Below are 22,125 nucleotides of genomic sequence, written 5' to 3'. Positions count from 1 at the left end.
CTCAATATGCAGCATTTATTAATGAGAAACAGTTTTTCATATCTTCAGCATCCTGCTGTTTTGGTCAATTTAATTACTCAACTTGACTGAGTAAGTAAGGGTAGCCAAATATGCTAAAAACATGCTTACCAAGTACTGCCAATACTTGTCAATACTTACAAATCATGTAGAGAAAGTCCCAGTAAAGAATTTTATGTTCACATAACTTAAAAAATTTTTAGCACAAAGAAAGTAAGTAGAAAACTACCCCTGAAAAATTAAATTAATTCAGATTACTGTTTCCAGCAGAGGAAAAAGGCTCTCTGACCAAATGGAAGCATGCAACATTAAATGCATTGGAATTGTTAATCAACTGCTTTATTTAAAGAAATAAGCTGTTAATTAATTTGTTACACACACACAAATACACCCCAACCTCTTTCAGGAAAGGACTGAAAGATATTTTTTTTTCATCATGGGTTGGGACAGCCTCAAAAGTCATAAAAAGATCTTACGAGAACATGTTGGTGTATTTTATAATTAGTACCGTGATGGGATAAAACCCGATTTGTACTTTACAGATGTAGAAACAAGCCTGTATTTTCTGTGTATTTTCAAAGTAAGACAAAATTAGACAAGCTTGTGCCTCAGTGCTCACAGAACTATATTTTTGGTGCCTTCTAGCAAGAGGGAATAACCCCTTAAATATCCTAATTTCTTCGCATGACATCCCAAATACCATGTCGGACCAGTTTCCATTCCAGATTGCTGTATAAAATCAAAAGGACAGGAGGAAGAAGGATGTGGGAGCAATGATAACTCCAACTGCCTTTCCCAGCACAGGTGATCCTTGCACTGAAGGAAACAGCTCCAAACCTGGGGCACTGGGGTGGGAGCACTGCAGCTCTCAGGACTTTGTATTTCAGCCCAACCCAAGCTTTATATTTTACCTTATATAACCTGAGGTATGTCTATTTACTTTACTTTTCTCAGTAGACTATGAAGAGTTTATGGACAGGATTAGTTATAGAGTAAAGGTCTTTTCACATGTGTGAGACAGAACAGGAGAAAAATGCATAGCAGGAAGGCCAAATGAAAAAGGAAAATGGAGAATAACAAATGATAGAATCCTTTCAGGATTATATTAAGTTATTCTGTATGTCAGTATGAGTAAAGTTTATTGGTTTAAATAGTTTCCAGCTTTTAAGATTAAAAAAGTCCTGGTTAAGCTTTACTCACTGAAGAAACTGGAGATATTTTTCATTGTTATCTCCCTTGAAAACTCTGCCTTAAATTGGCACTCATTATTCACTTTAAAAAAAATCCTTATCTATCAAAAGGAAAGAGATATATCTGACTGCTATTTTATGAAGGACAAGTATTCATCATCTCAGTTTATAAATACACATTATGAGCACAAGGCCTAATTGCTTTAAACAAGTAGTGTTGTTTGATGCAAACACAGGCACCAGAATCAAACTGCCTGAATCGATTTGTTATCCTGTGAGAGGCTCTGTATTCTCATGTGTTATTTGCCTGAAAGGATGCCTCCTAATTCAAATAACTGTGACAGAAAAGTTCCTTGAGGGGAGGGAGAAATCATTATTTCAGTTGTGGTGACTTCCACAGCCTCATCTGTAACCTCAAGGCTGCCGTTGTCTGAACAGCTTCTGTACCCTGGTTCTACAGAACGAGAGAGACATGGGTCGGCACTGGTTTCACCATACTTCAAAACCTTAGCACAAGGTGAACCTTCTTAGAGGGTCAGGATGTTGGTCACCTGCTTCATAAAGCTCAATAAAATAAAAATTGGAGGTCAGGTAATTGGTCTTTGCTGTCCATGCCAAGGCTCAGGCCACTATGGATCTCGGTACTAACGTTTTGATTAGTAATTTCCAGCACAGTAAAATCTGAAACACTTACAAGATATTTTTATTTCTACTTCGTTATACTTGTACAGATAGAGCTGTATTACCACAACATACAGAATGTAGCTTTATGGAGATTTTTGCACAAGTCCTCAAGAAACTAATTTCCTAATTCTCACTATTTCTTTAATGCATTTTTCATATGCACTTCATGTGGAATCCTTCTAGATCTGAGAGATTCCAAAATATGCCCCTCATTTGAACACTGGATATCACCCATTCTCATAATTTTTGTATGGTGTTATTTGAACCAAGTCTTCAGAATTTCGTGCACAAATTACAGAACTCTCTCTGTTGCCATGCCAAATATTATGATATTTTTACCTAATATATACTTCTAAGTGAAATCTAGACTTATCTTTTGCATAATGTGGTCACATGATTCTTCCTTCACTTGTTTTAACTCACTGTAAAATTTTAACATGGAAATCTTACAGACTTTGGAAGAATACTGTTAAGAGTAAACTTAAGACACTATAAAAAATATTGTTCTTGTGGAAAATTTTTTCTTCATGTGTAACTATGACGCTTGTAATGAAAGCTCATTTTCACTACCTTACAAGAAAAGCTTCTAGGTTGCAGAACACATTGATAGTTTTAATTTTTACTGCTGAGATATTCCAAAGTAACTGTCTTGGTGTCTGAAAAACATGCAACTTAACATACTTTTTATTGCTGCCTTGACTGGTATAATTAGACAGGATGACCTGAGGCATAATAGTACTTTGTAATAATAACATCTTTCCATTTTAAATTTATTCACTGTTCTTAAGCACTGTGGCTGCACATTAGGTAATTAATTACTTTGTCCAAATTGATGGAATTTTCTAGTTTTCCTTTACATAGCTGAAAATTTCAGACTGGACCAAACGTTTTTCAGCTAACAATTTCAATATGCCTTTGACAAGTTAACCACTCAAATTGTCAAGTCATTTTCCATGCAGGTTACCAATGCCATTGCAAAATCAAAGTAGGAGAAGAACTGTGAAATTTTCACTCACATTTGAGAAATGCAAATACAGTTTTTGTATTCTGAAGGATTGCCTTGTATTTCCCTCATGCTTAATCGTTGGTGTTCCATCATTACTAAGATGACTAAGGATGGTGCATCCTTATCTGTACAAAAGGATATGTAAAAGAAAGTGCAGGGAAGGGTGATACAGGCTTGGACAGGGCAGTCAGTTCTGTGAAAGTATACATGAAAAGCTGTATCTCTTTAAATTGATAATGCAAAGGACTTATGATTTAATTTATTACTTGGTTGCTTTCTGTAAGTATATCAAAGGGGAGGGAGAAAACAATTAAATCTAAAGACAAGAATATCCTTCCTTAACTTTCAATAAATTAAGACTTTCAATTCTGAAATGGTTCATCTATTATCTTATGCTAACAGATGCTGGTGATATTTTCATTGGTCTTATTTATTATAGTAAAAAAGGGGATTATTTATTTTATATTACATCTTTGCACTATTATTGGAGTACTGTTTAAAGTTCCTGTGTTCCCAGCTTAAGAAGGGAACTGTTTGAGCAAGTCCAGAGGAGCGCCACAAAGTTAATAAGAGGACAGGAAAACCTCTGCTACAAAGATAGGGTGAGAAAGTTGGAGTTGTTCAGCCTGGAGAAGAGAAGGTTGAATGGAGAAATTTTTTACTGTGAGAATGGCAAGGCACTGGAACAGGGAGGTTCTGGATGTTGCAATCCTGGCAGCATGCAAGGACAGGCTGGATAAAGGCTTTCAGCAATCTGGTCTAGTGGGGGATGTCCCTGCTCCTGATCTTTAAGGTCCATTCCAATCTCTTAACATTGTATGATTCCAGGGCTGAACTGCAGTAAGGATAGTGCATATATCTAAGCTGTTTGGCATTTCAATTAATGAGTGAAAACCAATTGCAACAAGCTTCATGCTCCACCATTAACTGTAACTCATTAATCTGTCAAAGATTTACCATAGCAGCTAAAGAGAAATTAACTGTGATTTAAATCAATTGCTTAGTATTTAGCTTTAATTGACACATTCAATCTGTGTCAGAGTACCAATATTTGACTAATGCCAAACATCCCAGAGAACATGCTTTCCTGTACTGAAGACCTGTAGGGCATTCATTACAAGAAGCAATGCAGATACACTGTTAATTATGATAAAGAGTTTGTCTATGGCACAGAGAATTCTTCTCGGTGATCTGTTGCTGGATATTTCCATAGGTGGGATCTCTCTTTCCAGAACTGATTTTGCCAGTAGGTAAAACTAAGGATGTCTTTGTTGTTCTGACTCTGGAGTTACAGAACCCATAGAAAGGCTAAGAGCAACTGCAGTACTGTACCACTTCTTTAGTACAAAGCAACTTTGTGAATTTTCTAGAACCACATGATTCCTCCCTCAGACACCAATGTCTTCATGGATGTGCCTTAGGAAAATGACTTCTTGCAATTTTTGTTTCTAATCTTCCTGTGATTCTTCTGTATAAGGAAAAGGATTCAGTTCCACATGCAAACACATGGAAAACTTTCCTGTCTGGTCCTGCCTGAAGTGATTAGGATGTCTAGATTTCAGCCCTTGAAGGCTGAGGATGAGCAATAAGGCCTGTTCAGTTCCTGGAAAAAAGCTCTAATCCTAGTCTATATCGAAAATTGTGGGTGCTCCTGCTCCCTCCATTAAGTAGGACAGCCCAGATTGATGGGAGGTTTAGGTGAGAACTAACTTGCCTCTGATCTCAGGAAGATTTAAAAATTACTTGAGCTTTTCAGACTAAAAGACTGTTAATGGATTTGAATGACCATCTCCTCTGAGCAGTAGATGTTAAGGTGTGTATTAATGTTTTTGATATTTCTAGAGGTTTGGAGTTTTTTTGTTAATTTTTGGGGTTTTAGTTTGGTTTAGTTTGCTTCTCATACATTTCAGAACTAGTAGATATCCCAATGGGATATCTATCCCATTCAATCCTGTGAATGGTTTGGTTAAAATTTTATTTCAATTTTACCTAATTCCTTTCAGAGTTTGACTCCAATAGCTATCCATCGATATTCATATTGAAGTCAATAGAACTAGAAGTCACTTGGCAAAGAGCTGGCTAAAACTAGTACTTCAAAACTGCTACCTGCAATGTCAGACCTCTCAGACTTCCTTACAAACTAAAAATTTAGAGTTCAGCAAAGAAATTTACATACCACTTCTGCACCTAGTGCTCTCCCTAGGTGTGCCACCTGCTTTCATACCCTTGGATTCTGAAGTGGTATGGCTTCTGTTAGCATTCTGGCTGGCACAGATGAACACTTCTTGCTTTATTTTCTTCTGGGATAAGTAATACCTCATTTGCCACCACTATAAATGATGGAGGATGAGAACCTACTACAACAACTACAGTTCTGTCTTTGCCTTAGAGAAAGTATTGGGTCATTTACAGGATGCTTATTAGACAGAGCTATTAGACTTTATCATTCAACCCACAGCTAAAAAAAGAATATAGTCAGTAGTTTCTGAGAGAGCTCCTTCATTTTTGCCTTACTTACTCCCCTGTTTTTTTACAAAACATTCAAAATCAGTTGAATTCAACAATGTGCTACAATATCTACTTACTTTCCATACTTTTTAGGGCTAAAACATTGCAAATGGATGGGTTTAGTTTATTTTAGCACTGATTTATTTTGTTGAGTTTGTTACCAGTAGCAATACTAGATTTTAGTTTCTGTGCTCATATATAATCATCAGAAGTCAAAGGTAGTTAATATCTTGGATGCTTAATCTTAAAAAGATTAATTATAGTACTGACATACTGTATAATAATGTTTGTCATAGCTCCTACTGCATGTCCTAGAATATTTATTAATTAAAGATTGAATATACTACTCCCATATTTAATGGAAGCTGTGTGTTCCCAAGTCCTAATGCATTACACTAAAATCACATTTTGAAACTTGTTCAGTGTAATTGCTTTTTTAAGCTTTAGCTCAGGGGCTTTTAAAATGTTTGCACTTTCAAGCAGTAGTATAAAGGCTTAGATGATAAAGGACATGACAATTACATGAACAAACAACATACACTAAGCCTCTGTCTTCATTTGGTCCTTGCCGTGTTCTCATTTGACAAAAGATTCTGGGTTTTTTTTCTGCAAGAAAATGATGTGCCCCTGAAGAAGTTTTTGCTGTAACAACAGAAGGTACTTCTTGCTAAGTGAAAAGTTAAGTTTTTCTGAGATTTTTCATTTGTTCACATGAATTTTTGGTGCTATATATTCCATTTTGTTATTAATGAATATTTTGTTACTCCTTTGAATATGACTGGTTTCAATGAGTGACTGAATGGGCTAATTTTATAATTCTTTACTGAAAACATGTATTTGAAATCACCCTCTGTTTCATCTCCTCAGAAAAATATAACTGAATTAGATCAAATACAATTTTGTTATTTCCATATTAAATTTCTCTGATGCCTTCCTTGTGTTGGTAGACAGGTGTGATATTGTCTAGAATAGGGTAAATAAGGTAAAATAAAAGGTATAGCTAAACTAGGTCAAACCCAGAAGCAGGGCCTGGCAACTCCTACAGTCTAAACACCTGCTTAAGTGGGCTATGAGACAGAATGTATTTCTAACTTAAACAAACTTGATCAGATATGAGTTGACCTTAAATTTATTGATATGCATGAAATGCACCAAGAGGTCACTTAGGAAAATCATGTTGATTTAGTGGTTTTACAATGATACCATGGCAACACATAAAATTTTATGTGTATTTGAACTGTACTAGTATTGAGAAGAAAGGGAATGATTTGTTTGTCTACCCAAAGACATCATCTAGTGGCATTTGAAAAGCCCTAAGATATTTTGCCTTTTGGCTGCTGGTTCAAAAAGATGCACATGTCCTGCAATCCTGTGATATATCTACCTTCCCAGATAACTCAGGGAATCTTAGGGATTATTAAGGCCACACTAAATGCACTTGGGAAGCTAAATAAAAATTCAACAGACACAAAATCCATTCAGTATCGATTTGCTAACCTCTTCCTTTCATGAAGAAACTAACTTTGTGAACAAGTACATGTAGATCTAGGTGAGTAGTAAGGGAGGAAGAAGAAGTGTAAATTTTATGGCCTTCCACTAGGTCCATGATGAAAGGGGTAGAAGTAAAGGTAATTTATGGAAAAGTGAATCTTTATTTTAAAAGATCTCAGATACTGTAATTTGTAATACTATAGTAATACCAGAACAGTAGTCACAGGCACACATCTAAAACATTTTCCCTACCTTTTGGTAAGCTGGGAAATAGTCTTGTTACCTTGTAAGGTCTAGTATAAATATTTAGGAATTGAAGTAAAACTCTCCAAAATTAATGAAATAATTAACCAGTATAAAATATCAATATATGGAATGAAAACTGTGGTTATATTTGTATTTAGTATTCATTTTATATACATAGATGATATACATTAACAAGACATGCAAATTATGTATTTAATATAGTCAGTTTTCTGAAACTGTAAAGCAGCCACATTCACAAAAGTAAAGAAAAATATATTGCAAACAAGAGACTTAATAATGGCTGACTAGAAACATCAAATTTTCAGTATTCTATCCCTTCAATCCTACCAGGAGTTAAGTAGCTAAACCCTCATTCAATTTAAATCTTTTAAAAGAAGATAGAGGAACTAAAAAGAAGATTGTGAGAGATCCGGCATATTGTAGCTTACAATGTTTGTAGATGGAAATCAGACTAGAAATCTTCTTTAACTAATCCTGTTATGCCAATAAATTACCTTGCATATGTTCCTATACATTTACCTTTTGAAAATCCATTAACTGAAAAAGAAACCAAGTGACTGAAAGATCAGGCAAAGTAAAGACTGATTATTTTTTAAAGCAAGGGAATAAATTCAGATTCTCCAAGAGTGCTTTTGAAGATTATTGTTTTATCATCAAAAACAGGTGAATAAGAAATAATGAATACCCACTTTTTCTCAGTTATGTATATTCAATACATTTGTTTTTAATTCACCTTCAATATCTTCATGGTTGTAATAAAGTTTTAGGTTAACATCTATTTACACTGCCTTGGTCTCCAGTGAGAAATGCCTTGAGGAGGTGGCTGTCCCTTTTTTTTAATGGGAAAGAAAGGTATGGGATTAAATTTGCTCCTAGGCAAAATTAAATTTTAAGCCTAGAGGCTTGCAAGTTGGGATCTTTCCAAACTCTGGAGAAGGCTGCAGCTTGTTTGAACTGAGGTAAAGTTAATTTACTTCACAGTGGCTGTTACAGGGCTATGTTTTGATTTGTGCTGAGCACAAGGTTGATAATATAGAGGTTCTTCTATTATTGCTGAGCAACTCTTTAACAGAGACAAATCTTTTTTTTTTTTTTTTGCTTTTCTAACTACTATGCTTGTGAAGAGACTGGGGGTGTCCGGGAAATTGGGAAGAGACAGAGCTGGCACAGCTAAAACCCACTGACCAAGGCAATATACCAATTGACCATATGGCATCATACTCAGTATATATTGGGAGGGAGAAAGGGGTAGAGGGGTAAGAAGGAGGAGGGGTATATTTGGAGTGATGATGTTTGTCTTGCCAAGTAACTGTTACCTGTGATGGAGCCCTGCTTTCCTGGGAATGGCTGAACACCTGTCTGCCCATGGGAAGCAGTGAATTCATTCCTTGTTTTGCTTTGCTTGTGTGCGCAGCTTTTGCTTGCCCTATTAAACTGTCTTTATCTGAGCCCAAGAGTCCTCTGACTTTTACCCTTCCGATTAATTCTCTCCCTGATCCCACTTGTGGAGGAATAAGAGAGAGGATATGTGGTACTCGTTTGCTGGCAGGTTAAATCATGACAAGGGATTTTTGTTGGCTTTGCAGTGCTTTTTGGCTCTGGATGAAATTGTTGAGAATTTCAAAGCCTCTGCAAGCTGGAGCACTAGAGGCATAGGAGCAGAGAAGCCTTTGAGATGGGATTATCTGCAATTTGGGGAGAGGGAGGAAACTGTCAATCTGTAGATCTCTGTCTAGAGACACCTGTCTGATGAATCTGAACAGCAGAGTAGCACTTCCTGGGTAAAATGGTTAATTAGATAAGGGGTCAAATGGAAGTGCTTAGGAAAGAGAGAAGACAGAACCCAATTTCTGTGCTGAAGGATGTGGCTGCTGCTGCTAAGGCCTGCTTAGTATATCTGAGATTCTGAAGTCATAAGGGTTATTTTGTGCAAAAAGAAATCAAACTATCTGAGAGATGATGAGGTTTTTTTTATTTTTTAAATTGGTATTAGGATCTAAAAGGATTTGGGGGGCGGGGAGGAAGAGGTCTAACACTACTGATATAATGGCAGTAATGACATAGGGAGTGGCATGTCAGTAGAAAATGCATACCATACCATACCTTGCTGTGATCAACTGACTTTTAAAGAAAATTAATGCCTGATTCACAGACTCATAATGCTTCTTGTTCTGCTAGCTTTTAAGGGCCATAATTGATAGCGTTCTATGTATTGTCTGTGGAAAAAAAAAGAATCTGGTATGTAAAAACCAGATTCTTACAAGTACTTTTGATGAATTGTATAATTTTACTGTTTAATTTTAAAGTATTATAAAATGGTTTCAACTTTTTTTTAAATACACAATTTGCAATATATTTTTGCACTATGGGTATGATGTCTGAACATACAGCTCTTTCATGTTGAGTGATTACTTTGGCTACTGTAATTAAAAATTCACATCCAGCGTATGTACACCCATAGTGTAGGAAGTACCAAGTATTCGGAACAGAATGAAGACATGGTGGGAGAACAGAGTTTTTAACTGATGCTAAAATAATGTTGTGAAACTTATTCAAATCAAGAATTTCATGGTCATGTAGAATGTTTGTACTGAGAACTTTTTCAGGGCATATTTACTGGACTCAAGAATATAAATTAGTAACAAAGGTGACAATCCAAAAATCTTTTGTTTTCTTAATTCAGGTTCATTCAACAATTATTCTAAAGTCCACTGTAGCTTTTGTTACTGTAAACAGAGTTAGTAAATTTCAAGTTCATGCAAAATTGAGGGAGACAGGCTATAGTCTCAGTGATAGATGGGAATTAATGGACTCAACTCCTATTAGTGTTAACAGGAGTTAAGGACAAAATCCACATATATCATGATGAGATTAATTTCCATTGCTTAAATACATATCATGAAGCAGCTACACTAAAGATATTTTTAAAACTATTACTTTGACCTAATCCTTTGATTTAACTATTTTTATAATGTTTTTACACTGATATCTGCATTATAATTTTAGGAATCATCACGAGTGTTGCATAATCATAAACCCAAGGGTGTTCATCTTTCATGATTGCAACAAAATAAGAAACTTCATAAAGAGCACACCTCATATGATGGGAACAGAGCTATATAGTGATGCCACAATCTTATTTTCACAGATACTAAGTTTTCCTACAATAGTGACTGAGTAGAACTCAGCTTGCAAATTAGATATTTTCGCAGTTTTTTTCTGGATAATCTGCTGCAATTGCTATACCAGGATGTAGATTTTTAGGAACAGCCTACCTGATGACAGCCTTCAAACAGATTGAAAAGACTAATATAATAATGTAAGTAAGAAGATACTGGAAGGGATGGGAGTAAAGCCACATGATTTCATAATGCAGTGCTGTACAAGTAATGGTTTTCCCTTCAAGTGAAAAAGGGCAATCAGAGGAAGAGGAATCAATGCCAACAAATACAGATAAGAGGAAATAAGAGGTGTGAACTGATCTAATCTTTGCTAGAAGATTAGATCACTTTAGGTAAACAAAGGATATAAAAATCTAACTAAAGGCTAAGTCTCCCTCAGAATGAGAACATAAAGATTCTGGAAGAACTTTGATAAGTTTGTAAAGAAACCATTTGGGTTTTAGGAAGCATTAGAACACGTGATGAGTAGTATTTAAAGCAGCACTGTATGCAGTAGCAAGGGCTTGAGCTGATGATGTAGGAGGTCACTTCAGGTCTTCTGTGGGGAAGTAGAAAGTTTTGTGTCTATAAACTGAGCTGTTCAACTTTCTGTATTATAAAGTGTTTTGCAAATTCTTTAAGAATGCTTGTTAAAATGCACCAGAAAGAAGGTTACATTTGTATGTCTGGATGAGCTGATTATAACACCTGTAACTGGTAAATATTTATCTATTTTAGATAAACCAGAACAATTCTAGCTTAGAGTAGTAAGGCAACTGTAGGTCTGGATTCAGCCTTTTCTTCAAATGAGATAAAAATATTTGAAGCTAGGTTTCCATTAATGTGAACAATAATTAAAAAACATCTCACCCAGCACACAAGCAGCAAGGCTACTTCTGCGATCATTTCCCTAGACCTACGAAACAATCTCTGACTAATGGGTTTTGTTTTCAGAATTTGTTTGTACCTGAAGTTGATATAGATAGTTGTATACTTGATTTGAAACTTCCAGGACCAGGAAGTCAGAAGATACTGTATGCATTTGGTAGTAGTATAAAGAGATTTTCTGGATATATCAGCAAATCAAATACTTGCCTCTCATGTTTCTATGCACAGCTTTAAATTGAACTCATTCTTAACCAGCACCTCTGAAAACACGTCCTCATCACCTGTTAGTGATGTGCAATACAAAACACCACCCTTGATCTGCTGTTGCAATGCAATGCCATGTCACACCTTGCAACTTGGTGAGACATTTGGAACATGGCTGTGCTACCTTTGCCTTGTATTTTCTTGTCCCTCTCCACTTCATTACGCTGTTGTAAAGGCAGCCAGTGTTTTACATTATATCTTCCACCACAATTTCCAGGGAATTCCAAGATTCCCATCTAAAAATTTAACCCAAACTTAAAAGTTCCAGAGCAAAAGTGTACATAAAAATGCTTTCCATTTCTGCTTGGAAAACCAATGGGTATAAGAATTCCTTTTTAAATTTGGAAAAAAAAAAAAAAAAAGGCTATTTTTTTGCTAATTTGTATCTTGTATATGTACTGACGTGTTTTTCCAAGTAAACTTTGGCTGCATCCTATAGAGTTTCCTTATAATATGGAATAGATCCTTTATCTCACGAGGGTGATATGATCCCTCTGCTTAGAATGCAGGTTCAGCAACAGGATTTCCCTGGATTACTCCTGACGTGTAACAAACTGGGCAGCTGTAGACCCACTAGAATTTGTAAAACCTCTGTCTACTCCTGACTCTGTAACCAAGGATCAGGGCGGCAGAGGCCAGTGTATGAAAAATAAAGGATGTTATATAATCTGATATCCAAACTTGCATAAGAACCATCATTTTTTCTGTGCCTTGATAGAAGGAAGTTGATTGTCAGACAGGGACTTTTTTTCTTTAGATTCTGAAACTGTAAAGTGGCCATTATTCAGAGGCCTCACTTTCACTCATCTGAGACACAAAGCATAGGTGTTTCTTCCTCACACTTCAGTATTAACACATTGCTATTTATACTGGACAGATTTTTCAGTGTATTTTCAGTAAAGAAAGGCATCTATTTCCTTGTATTTGAGACATCAGCCTAAATGATTCATTTGAGGAAAAATGCTTGATGAAACTCTTTAGCACTGAGGTTTGTAATGTGTACAAGGGAACACTTCTTCCAAGCAATCTACTGAAAGACAACCTAGAACAGGTACAATAGAAGAAAATCAGAAATGCTTATTGAAGAAAAATGAAGCTAAAGCAATTAAAGAGCTGTGGCTCATGAAAGGACAGTAATTATGGTGGCTTAAAAATGGGTTGATATAGTTTAAAAGCACATTTTATTTGTAAATGCAAGATAATCTCATTAGTGGGGGGAGTACAGAAAGATCTATAATGTGCTTCCTATCAACATTAAATTATTTTCAGACTGAATCAAGAAATAGCCCTGAGCAAAAACACGGTAAGGCCAAATAAAAGACATATGATTTTCAATTGTTAATTGAGATTAATTAAGAGTGTTATATTAAAATTAAATTAATTAATTCAGCATTAATTGTCTGCACTGTTGTTTTTTGCCATCACATCTCTCTGTGAATATCCCCTTCAATGCATTTTGAGCACATGCATTATGCTAAGCGTATTAACACACGCTGAGTAAAAATTGCTCTAAATCTGCATTAAGGTCAGTGTTGTACCTGACCTTTAAAACTCAGAAAACCTTGAGCAAGTTTATCAGTCACATTTCCTAGAATAAAAGGAGATATTTTGGTATGGCCTACTATGTACCCAATAGACTAATTGTTTTGGGTATTGAGTATTCTGTCTCTGAACATTTGCAGCTAAAAATGTTGGCACTGATATTATTCTGACCGTGTGAGACTGAATAATCTCTTCTCTTATTTTTTGGTAATTGTCAACCATATATATGACACTGCTCTTAATAATCACAAAATCTTTTAGCTTTAGGAGATACAGTGTGAATACAAGCTGAGTGCAGCTTAAGCTACAAAAACTCTCTAAGGAACTTTTCAGGGTATTGTGATAAAAGCTGAAATTTCAATTTCTACTGCATCAGTAAGAAAAGTATTTGCTTTCCTGTAGGATATGGTTCCCATATTGCCAATATATATTTAATTTATGTGACCAAGCAATCCAACCTATTTGTCAGATTTTTAATGGTATGTGTGCTAAGGTTTTTACTATTTATCTCAAATGAAAAACTTCACATGTTAATTTGTATTAAATACATTATGTTAATTGAAAATAAATTATAATATATAATTAAATATAATATATAATTATATAATTAGATATGTTATGTATAATGAAATGGAAGGAAAGAAGGAAGGAAGGAAGGAAGGAAGGAAGGAAGGAAGGAAGGGAAGGAAGGAAGGAAGGAAGGAAGGAAGGAAGGAAGGAAGGAAGGAAGGAAGGAAGGAAGGAAGGAAGGAAGGAAGGAAGGAAGGAAGGAAGGAAGGAAGGAAGGAAGGAAGGAAGGAAGGAAGGAAGGAAGGAAGGAAGGAAGGAAGGAAGGAAGGAAGGAAGGAAGGAAGGAAGGAAGGAAGGAAGGGAGGGAAAAAGAGAGAGAGAAAATGAAATAAAAAGAAAAGAAGAAAAGAAAAGAAAAGAAAAAAGAAAAGAAAAGAAAAGAAAAGAAAAGAAAAGAAAAGAAAAGAAAAGAAAAGAAAAGAAAAGAAAAGAAAAGAAAGAAAAGAAAAGAAAAGAAAAGAAAAGAAAAGAAAAGAAAAGAAAAGAAAAGAAAAAAGAAAAAAAACAGTTTACAGACTTGACCAGCTGCAAGTCCAATTATTCTACTTTTTCCTTTTGTCTGCCTCTCCTGAGCTGTTAGAGCAGGTGTAGATGAGTTAAAGAGAATGTGCTTGCCCGAGAGACAAACACTGCCCTTCCCATTGCACACTGCCACACTCCTCGTCCTTACTGAGAGCTACTCAGCCCAATGATGTTAAGTTGGCACCGAGCTACTTTGCAAGCGACGCGGGCTTTTTTAACCCCTTGTTTTTCTGCCTGTTTATTCTGTTATGCACAGCCGAGGCAGCAGAGGGAGCTCAAAGATTTTGGTCATCAGCAAGAGACTTTGGGAAGAAGCCCGGGCAGAGACCCGGGAGCAATTGAGGCGACAGCGAAGGGCAGGGCTGAATGCATTGGGACTCCTTTAAAGCTGGTTTGCAACTTTACCCATATCCCATTATCAGCTGGTAGTTTTAAGTACAAGGTATCAGTGGCCAGTTTTTATTTTGCACTTGTTGCTTACTTAACCTGTTCTGTTTGCAGTTTGGAAAAAGAGGTATTTATCAAGAATTTAAAAGTCCTTTTTGAGTCTCAAAATTTGTTCTAAGGAGTTAAGACATAGGTACCTGAATTTTAAGGAATACAGTAAATTCAAATGATAAAATAGTGAAAATTGAAGACATACTGAACTGGAATGAATTAACTATGGTTAAAAATCCAGTTTGTGAAATTATGCAAGACTGTTTTCGTTGTCATTTAAAGGTAGAAAGATTTTCATGTGTTTTAGAAGTTCACCATCAGTATTAGGGAGAAAAGCTAATAAACCACACAATTGAAAGTCCTATCTAAACAAAAGCATTTGTCTGCAAAGAAAGACTTGAGTCTCTGAGAGGTCATCAGCAGCTAACAATAAGTAGAAGTTTGTTTTGAGCTATGTCAGTGAATAGATTATTAACAGAACACAAGCATCATGAAGGTCAAGATTGTGCTTAAATGTCCAGTTTTTCAATGCATGAAAATTAGAGAATTAAAAACCTTGTAGTTCTGACCAGGTTTGGTATTTTCTGTAACATATTACATTACCTAGAACTATTTGTTACAGACCAGGTTATTGTCTACCTTGACTGTTTCAATTTGCTTTCAAGGTAACACAAAGCCGAATTTAGTCTGATTATTAAATAGAAATTTTGTACTAACTTAACTAACTTGTACTGGAAGGAAATGTTTATAATTCTCTGGTTTTGGAGAGAAAATCCAATTGAGATGTGAACTTGGTCATTCTCTTCCCAAACTCAGGACAATTTTTGTGTGTTAACAACTCCAGTTTTGTATATCTCCTTTATATAACAATCAAGTGGCTAGGTCTTTGAACTTTACTGACCTTGTGGTCTGTCTCCTCTTTTGGACCAGATTCACTCATCCAGACATTAGGAAGTAGCTGTGGAACGCTATTCTAATCATGTGGGTATTGCTTAATCCTCTGATTGAACCTGAATAAACCTCTCTAGATGCCCTGTCAATCTGTTTGGGATTTGCAATCTGGAAAGGCCCCTAAATTCAAATTAAAGTAATTTTCTATCTGAAAAAAAAAAAAATCATCTACCTCTCTCAGTAACATCTACTACTACGTTCCAAGATAGGTAAAGAACAGGCAGTTGTTAATACCACTTAGAGATAGGGGGCATAAATATTTGACTATATGAATTTTTGTTTTCCTAACTTGGTTATATTAATGTTTTTTTGTAGGTTTTTGTTTGTTTGGGTTAGGTTTTTTTTTTTGCTCTATCAATTCAGCTCTGTCATTCCAAGTACATATCCTGACTTCTGAAATTGTTGGGATTTCAGAGTATTTTATATATCTGGATCTTACAAACTCTCACAGTTGTTCTGTCATCTCTCTGTATTTTAACCCGCTCTGCCCCAAAATTACTATGTAACTGTTTTCAAAGAGACATTTTTAACTTTCTTCAAACAATTGTGAAGCACTTGTAGAGAGAAGGAATGCCAATATCTCCCCACAGTAAATTTTAGTGATTATATCTGTATTCCAAGTTACTAGCATGTGTCTCACCTTTTAGTGAGATTATCCTGGGGTTCTCATCAATTCACAGTTCAATATCTAGTTGTGCTACCTTTACACTCTGACCTCTTATTTTTATTTTGTTAAAATCTCACCTTTTTGTACTGTATCATCTGTCTTTCTTTAGTACAAAAAATTTAAGTGTATGTATAAAAGCACACAACCAACTTCTTTTTATTCTAAATTTTATATACCGGTTCATAGTTTCAGTAATTTCTATTATTTCAGTGCAATAACTCAATGGAAGAAGAACTTTTAAAATAAAGTTTACAACTCCATATGCACTGTAGATGATGAAATTCAAAAATATTATTAACAAAGTTGCTTAATGAATTAGCACTTTTGAGATTAGGAAGGTGGAACATTATTGAAACTAATATCTATCTAATAATTATTTCATTGCAACTGTCAAATAAAACTTAGATAGAAATGATGTTAAAAAAAACCTTCTAGCCTTGGCTTTACTTTACTTGTGTGTGATGGCATAATGAAGAAATTTTTGTTAGGAAAAAAAAATCAATTGCCAAATTAGGAATTCTCATTTTCCATTCTCAGAAGTGGATTTCCTTCTTTGCTGAGTTCCAGGTGAAGAGAAGCCCTAGCTAGCTATAGAGCTCATGGAACATATTTCACTTGAACTTCAAACGTTGACTGAGTTAAAATATCTTACCATGGTTGTCTCCGCAATGGATCCAAAGCTATTTATAAATATGTTGCATGTGACATTAACTGGAGGACCTGCAAAAGAGAAAAAAACCCCACCAATCCCTGTTCGAGAATTATTGCTTATTGATTGATTATTCAATATAAACCATTATAAACAATATTTACTGACTTTGGAAGAAATAATGCTACATTCACAACTAATTTAATGCAAAATTAAATTGAATAGTTTCTAATAATTTTCTTTTGATTTTTCTCAAAGGTACACTACTTATCTGACCAGGTTTAGTAATTAAAAAGACCCACAGAAACAAAGTTCAGTATAAACCTGCACATGCTTCTATACAAAAAAAAAAAAGAAAAAAACCAACATCCCCTTTGAAATATATAGTAAAAATATTTTATGTGTATCTCAGTGAGAATGCATGTCACTTCTCACAGTAATTAGGGGGAAAAGTGACTTTCTTCACTCAAGGCAGCTTCTACCTTCAATGTTATCTGTCATCACTGGGAAATGAAATGCATTATTGCTGCTCTTATCTCTACTGCTTACAGGGAAGTAATTTAGATTCTATTCCCATTTCTTTTAAATTCACAAAATGTTTGAGTCCACTTATGACTGAATTCTTTGTTACCATGGGTCCTCAGTCAACTGTTGTTTTGTCTTATCTTGCATTTTGAAGAATCAATAGTGGCAGAGCAGTCATTATGATAACTGAACAAGGAATTGCCTCTTCGTGGAAAAGAGTTTAAATTATTTTCCAGAAGTCACTTTAAAAATGTCATTGTGGAAAAACATGCTAATTTTTCCATTATTCCTTATCAATTTCAGTCCATGTCCAATAAAAAAAAAGGTTTTTCCATCTCCAGTATTTTTTGTTACCTTCCTACAACTCAGTATTCTTATATCAATAAACCACTTCAGCATTGGAAAACGTAGGTTCTTTTTGTAATTGTAAGCAGTCTAACAATGAGAGATCTGTATCTGGAATATGAAGACTTGGCTTATAAACCTTTATGTAATATCTCTTTTTTAGTATCACTGAAGAAAGAAGCTCCTCTGCCACTACTGGTGGATTGCAACTAGCAAAATCTAACATGACCAATCAATTTCACATTAAATACTTGAAGAATCAGAATGTTCACTAAATTCTGCCAATAGAACAGAACTTGGAACATCCAGCTTTCTTTCCTAACAGCAAAAATTGTCTTGAAGTCCTGTACAACAGTTCTAACAAAACACTTCTACACATACTTCAGTCTTTGCAATACACAAGACTACACCTATGGAGCAGAATTCTCAGGTAAGGAGACTTGCAGTCACCTTGGTATGCAGTTAATTATTTACAGTTGTTGAGTATATCCAGTACTTCTGAGAATTCAGTAAAAGCTTTAAATGCTCAACTCCTGAAAAGTATCAAGAGAAAAAGGGAAAGCAGGGACCATGAAGGAAGACAGTCACTAAAACCTGTCAGGGAGAAAACTATACTTTTTGCCCGTATTAGTCATTTGTTTGAAAGGCAGCTTTTCTTTCAAACACTTCCATGTTGTAGTACCTGCCATCCTTTCAAATTTGATGTGATCCTGTCTTGTTTAAAATAGTACTATACTTTAAAATATGTTTGCTTTATCAACATAGCTGCTTTTATTAAGTAAAAGCTCTAAATCACTACAGTGCTGATGCCTAATTTCAAATTACAATAAAGTAGTTAATAGCTAGTTAAAAGGGGCAGAAAAGTAGAAGCTAAAAGTAGCCTCCAAATGCTTTAGAGTTAACTCAAAGACCCTGTGCAGAAAGTGAAAATGAACTTCCCAGAATATGGTCAAAAAGAATCACGAATGAGAAGCTGTAAAAGCTGGAAGTCATTCCAACACAGGAATTCAGGCAAGTTGAACATAGATTAAAGAGAGGCAGAAAAGAAATAGAGCCAAAACTCATTAGAGACAGAAAAGCTAACAATGATCGCTATCTACAAGGCATTAAAAATAGAATCCTGCCAAGATCTGAAAGCTGAAAGAAGATGATTAAGGTATAAAAGTATCCATGGAAGTGAAGAAGGTCAGAGCAGAAAAACCAAATGAAGTCTTTGTAGCAGCACTTGCCTCCAATTTCTGGCTGTGTCAAACACTAGAGCCATTCTGCTGGAATTTTGTATGAAAACTGTAGAAGACATTTCAGACCAAGTGAACAGGAACAAACTGACTAGCTGAGCTGATATGAATCCAGACATTATAAAAATCTTTGCAGAATTGTGGAAATACAATTCACTGTGAGTCAGCTGTCACCTGTATCAATTTTGTGCAAAGAAGCACTTTACTATAGGTTTGATGTAACTTTAAAAAAAAAAAATTGCAACAGGAACAAAGCTTTTACAATGATTCTCAATTTCATTATGTATTCCATAGCTGAATAAACACCATGTCTTCTCTATTATATTTTTTGAACAAGAACTCATATCCAGTATTCCATATCCAAAAGCAGAGAACATAGACAAAATGTATAATTTTGTTTCCTTCACCAAGATTAATTATGAATAAAATTGGTAATTAAAAGTCTTGTATGCATAGGAATTTTACTGGAACAAAAAATAATTTAAAATTAATGTATGAGTTATCTTACTAGTGCTTATTCTCTTTCTTTAAAACTGTCATCAATTTAAAACCTCAAAAAGGCATAAGCCCCAGCACTTGTTATAGGAGTAACGAAACTAACCAAAAAGTGGCAAAGTCACTTAAGGAGATACTTATTCTTAGTGGTAGGTCTGAATCATTCTGGGCAGATCTGTTCAAACTGCATAGCTGTCCAGAAGATTTAGAATGTGCACTTTTTGAAAAGGGACAATGTCAAATTAGGTTTTGTCTCTTTAAGTTTCAATAGTTACAAAACAAGGCTCTAAATGCTTTGAATTATACTTTCAAGAAGTACTGCATTTGATTTCTTAATCTCTAAACCATCTGCCTATTCTTCACTGTTGCCCCATCAGAAGATTGTGATTGGATGCTGTCCATGACAAACTATAACATTCAATCCCCAAATTATATAGAGATGTGTTTGAAATTCCAGTGCACGTTTATAATTTCCTGAGAAACATCAGCACCACTAACTTAAAAAGAGCAAAGCATTTCCAGCTGCAGTAAATCCTGGGTATCAAGTTTATATATACAACTGACTGTTTATGGTTTGCTGATGAGGAAGTAATCTGACAAATCTCTTATATGGTCCTTATGAATCAGACTGGGCAAATTCTGGTAAAACCAGCACATAGCAGTGGCTTTAGAGTCAAAACCACTTAAGTTTCTGGAACTTGGAGATGTCAAAAAATTATAACATTTCTTGCTGAATAAGAATTAAGATGGAAAGGCAGTGACAGATGACTTAGAGGAGAAAGCACTGCCAGTTTGAAGGAAAATTTTTGTAGTAAACATGGAGTAAAGCCTTATAGTGAAATGTTAGAGCTAAAAGAATCTCTTGGACTCAAGATGTTAGGCATGGGAGAAAGCAACTAAGGCACAGTAAGAATAATATAATTTTTAATCACAATAGGTTTATTCTTTCAAAAGAGTATTTATATTCTGGGTAATTTAAAGACTGATACCTTGTTTAAAATTCAGTTATAGAGTTAAATATGGTTCCACTATAACATTGGAACATCCGTTTTTTCAAAAAAAAAGAATAGTCAAATTTACCTAAACTTCCCAGACTATGAACGTTAGAATGGATGCCCTTTGTCTGCATGATACTTTGCATTTTCATATTAAAATATGGTTTGTGTAATCCTTCATTAAATACTCTAATGTGCATGAGTCTGGATAATATGCTAAGACCCTCAGGAGATGTAGTCATTCCATTTACAAACTGTTTCAGCCTTTGAATCTGCTTTGTTTTAATTGAATCTCCTTTGTGATAAGTGCACAGAAGGCACATGCCAAGACAAAATTCCATGTATTGAGATATTGAGAACTTGCAGTTCAATGGAGAACTGGGAACAGGGAAAAGAACAAGAGGAAAGATGGTCCTTTTGGCATTTCAAGGTACAAATGGGGCCCAGGTGTGAGGAATATAAGTTGGTGGTAGAATTGGTAACTAAGATAAGCTGTCTTGGGTTTGATGGTCAATGTCATTAACATACTCTTTAGAACCAGACAGATATGAAGATTTGGCCAATCTTTCACAGAGCTTGCTTTCCGTAGTGTTTCATGCTATGGCAATCCAAGATGGGAATCTGAATCCATCAGTAAGCATTTCAGGAAAGGAAAGAAATTAACAAACCATGTTAGATAAGTAAAATTGAAGGATAAGGTATATTTACTAAAGGCCTGCAATTGGGCAGCTGTGAAAGTGGCGGGTGTAGACTGTATTGATACTGAAAAGAACTGCCACACATACAAAAGAAAGGCAAAAGAAGGCACCTTTCTTTTTTATTTTTCAGTGAATGTACTTCTTAGTTTTCATATTTGTTTCAGAAATTATATTTTTGTGAGCAGTAATACTGACATACTGAAAACCTGAAAGTTTAGATGTGAAATTACCTTTGAAATTTGGTCTGATCCTCGCATCATAGCCTGACATTCTACCCATTAGCTTATCCAGGAAATCGGATGGTGACATTGGCATGCTACGAGATCTTGCACTGTCTGTTTCCTTTGTGGCTACCAAGCTAACAGCAAAGAAAAACAAACAAACAAACAAACAAACAAACAAAAATTTGTTAGAAGCTTTGTTAGCAAAACTTTGATTTTATTTAGTCAATCATAGTTCATTTTTGTAGGAACAGGAAAACAGGAAAGCTAAGACAGTCTTTCAAGTTAATTTCAAAAATAGTAGTAGTCAAGAAATTGAAACAGTAAATTCTTTCTATATCTGTCATTTAATATATAAATTTTATTCTGCTATGCTGCACAAGTATAGGTTACTTCTTCAGAACTTCTGAAGTGATTAATAACACTTTCAGTCAGCAGTAATCAATATCATTATCACAGAGTTAAATAATGTCATCTACAGAAGTAGCTGTGAGTGTGGAATGTCATATTTCGGAGTCTATTCTGAGATTGATCTATTTTAACTATGTGTGCAGTGATAGAAGCCTGGATCAGAAAAAAAAGGTACTAAGGACTTGATTAGAATAGTACTACTATCACCAATTTTTGTTTTATGTTGATAGGTAACCATAATAAAACAGATCATTCTCTTGGCAGGTGGTATTTAACATTGTCTTAGAGTTTCATTTTCTGTTAAAACAAAAGAACAGAACTGCTACAGTGAGTAAAAAAAAACCAAGAAAACCCAAACAAAACCCTACTGACTTACTGAAG

General features: G+C 35.0%; 1 protein-coding gene across 2 annotated transcripts in view; it reads right to left on the bottom strand.

Annotated features, from left to right (window-relative positions):
* The window catches only part of GLRA3 (glycine receptor alpha 3), a 58,923-nt gene extending 37,496 nt beyond the window's left edge, over positions 1-21,427 (bottom strand). The window contains exons 1-2 of one of the 2 annotated variants that reach the window (XM_053940854.1): positions 21,343-21,427; positions 16,820-16,887 (exon numbers count right to left, since the gene is read on the bottom strand). In XM_053940854.1, coding sequence (XP_053796829.1) covers positions 16,820-16,887; positions 21,343-21,427 — 153 coding nt within the window. The remainder of the gene's footprint in view (positions 1-16,819; positions 16,888-21,342) is intronic. The other variant, XM_053940855.1, reaches the window with a different exon arrangement.
* Positions 21,428-22,125: the final 698 nt, after the last annotated feature.

The sequence above is a fragment of the Vidua chalybeata genome, chromosome 4 (assembly GCF_026979565.1).
Source record: "Vidua chalybeata isolate OUT-0048 chromosome 4, bVidCha1 merged haplotype, whole genome shotgun sequence".
Taxonomy (NCBI): Eukaryota; Metazoa; Chordata; class Aves; order Passeriformes; family Viduidae; genus Vidua; species Vidua chalybeata.
Note: the sequence above shows the minus strand (reverse complement) of the source record. Positions and strands in the feature narration are given on the sequence as shown.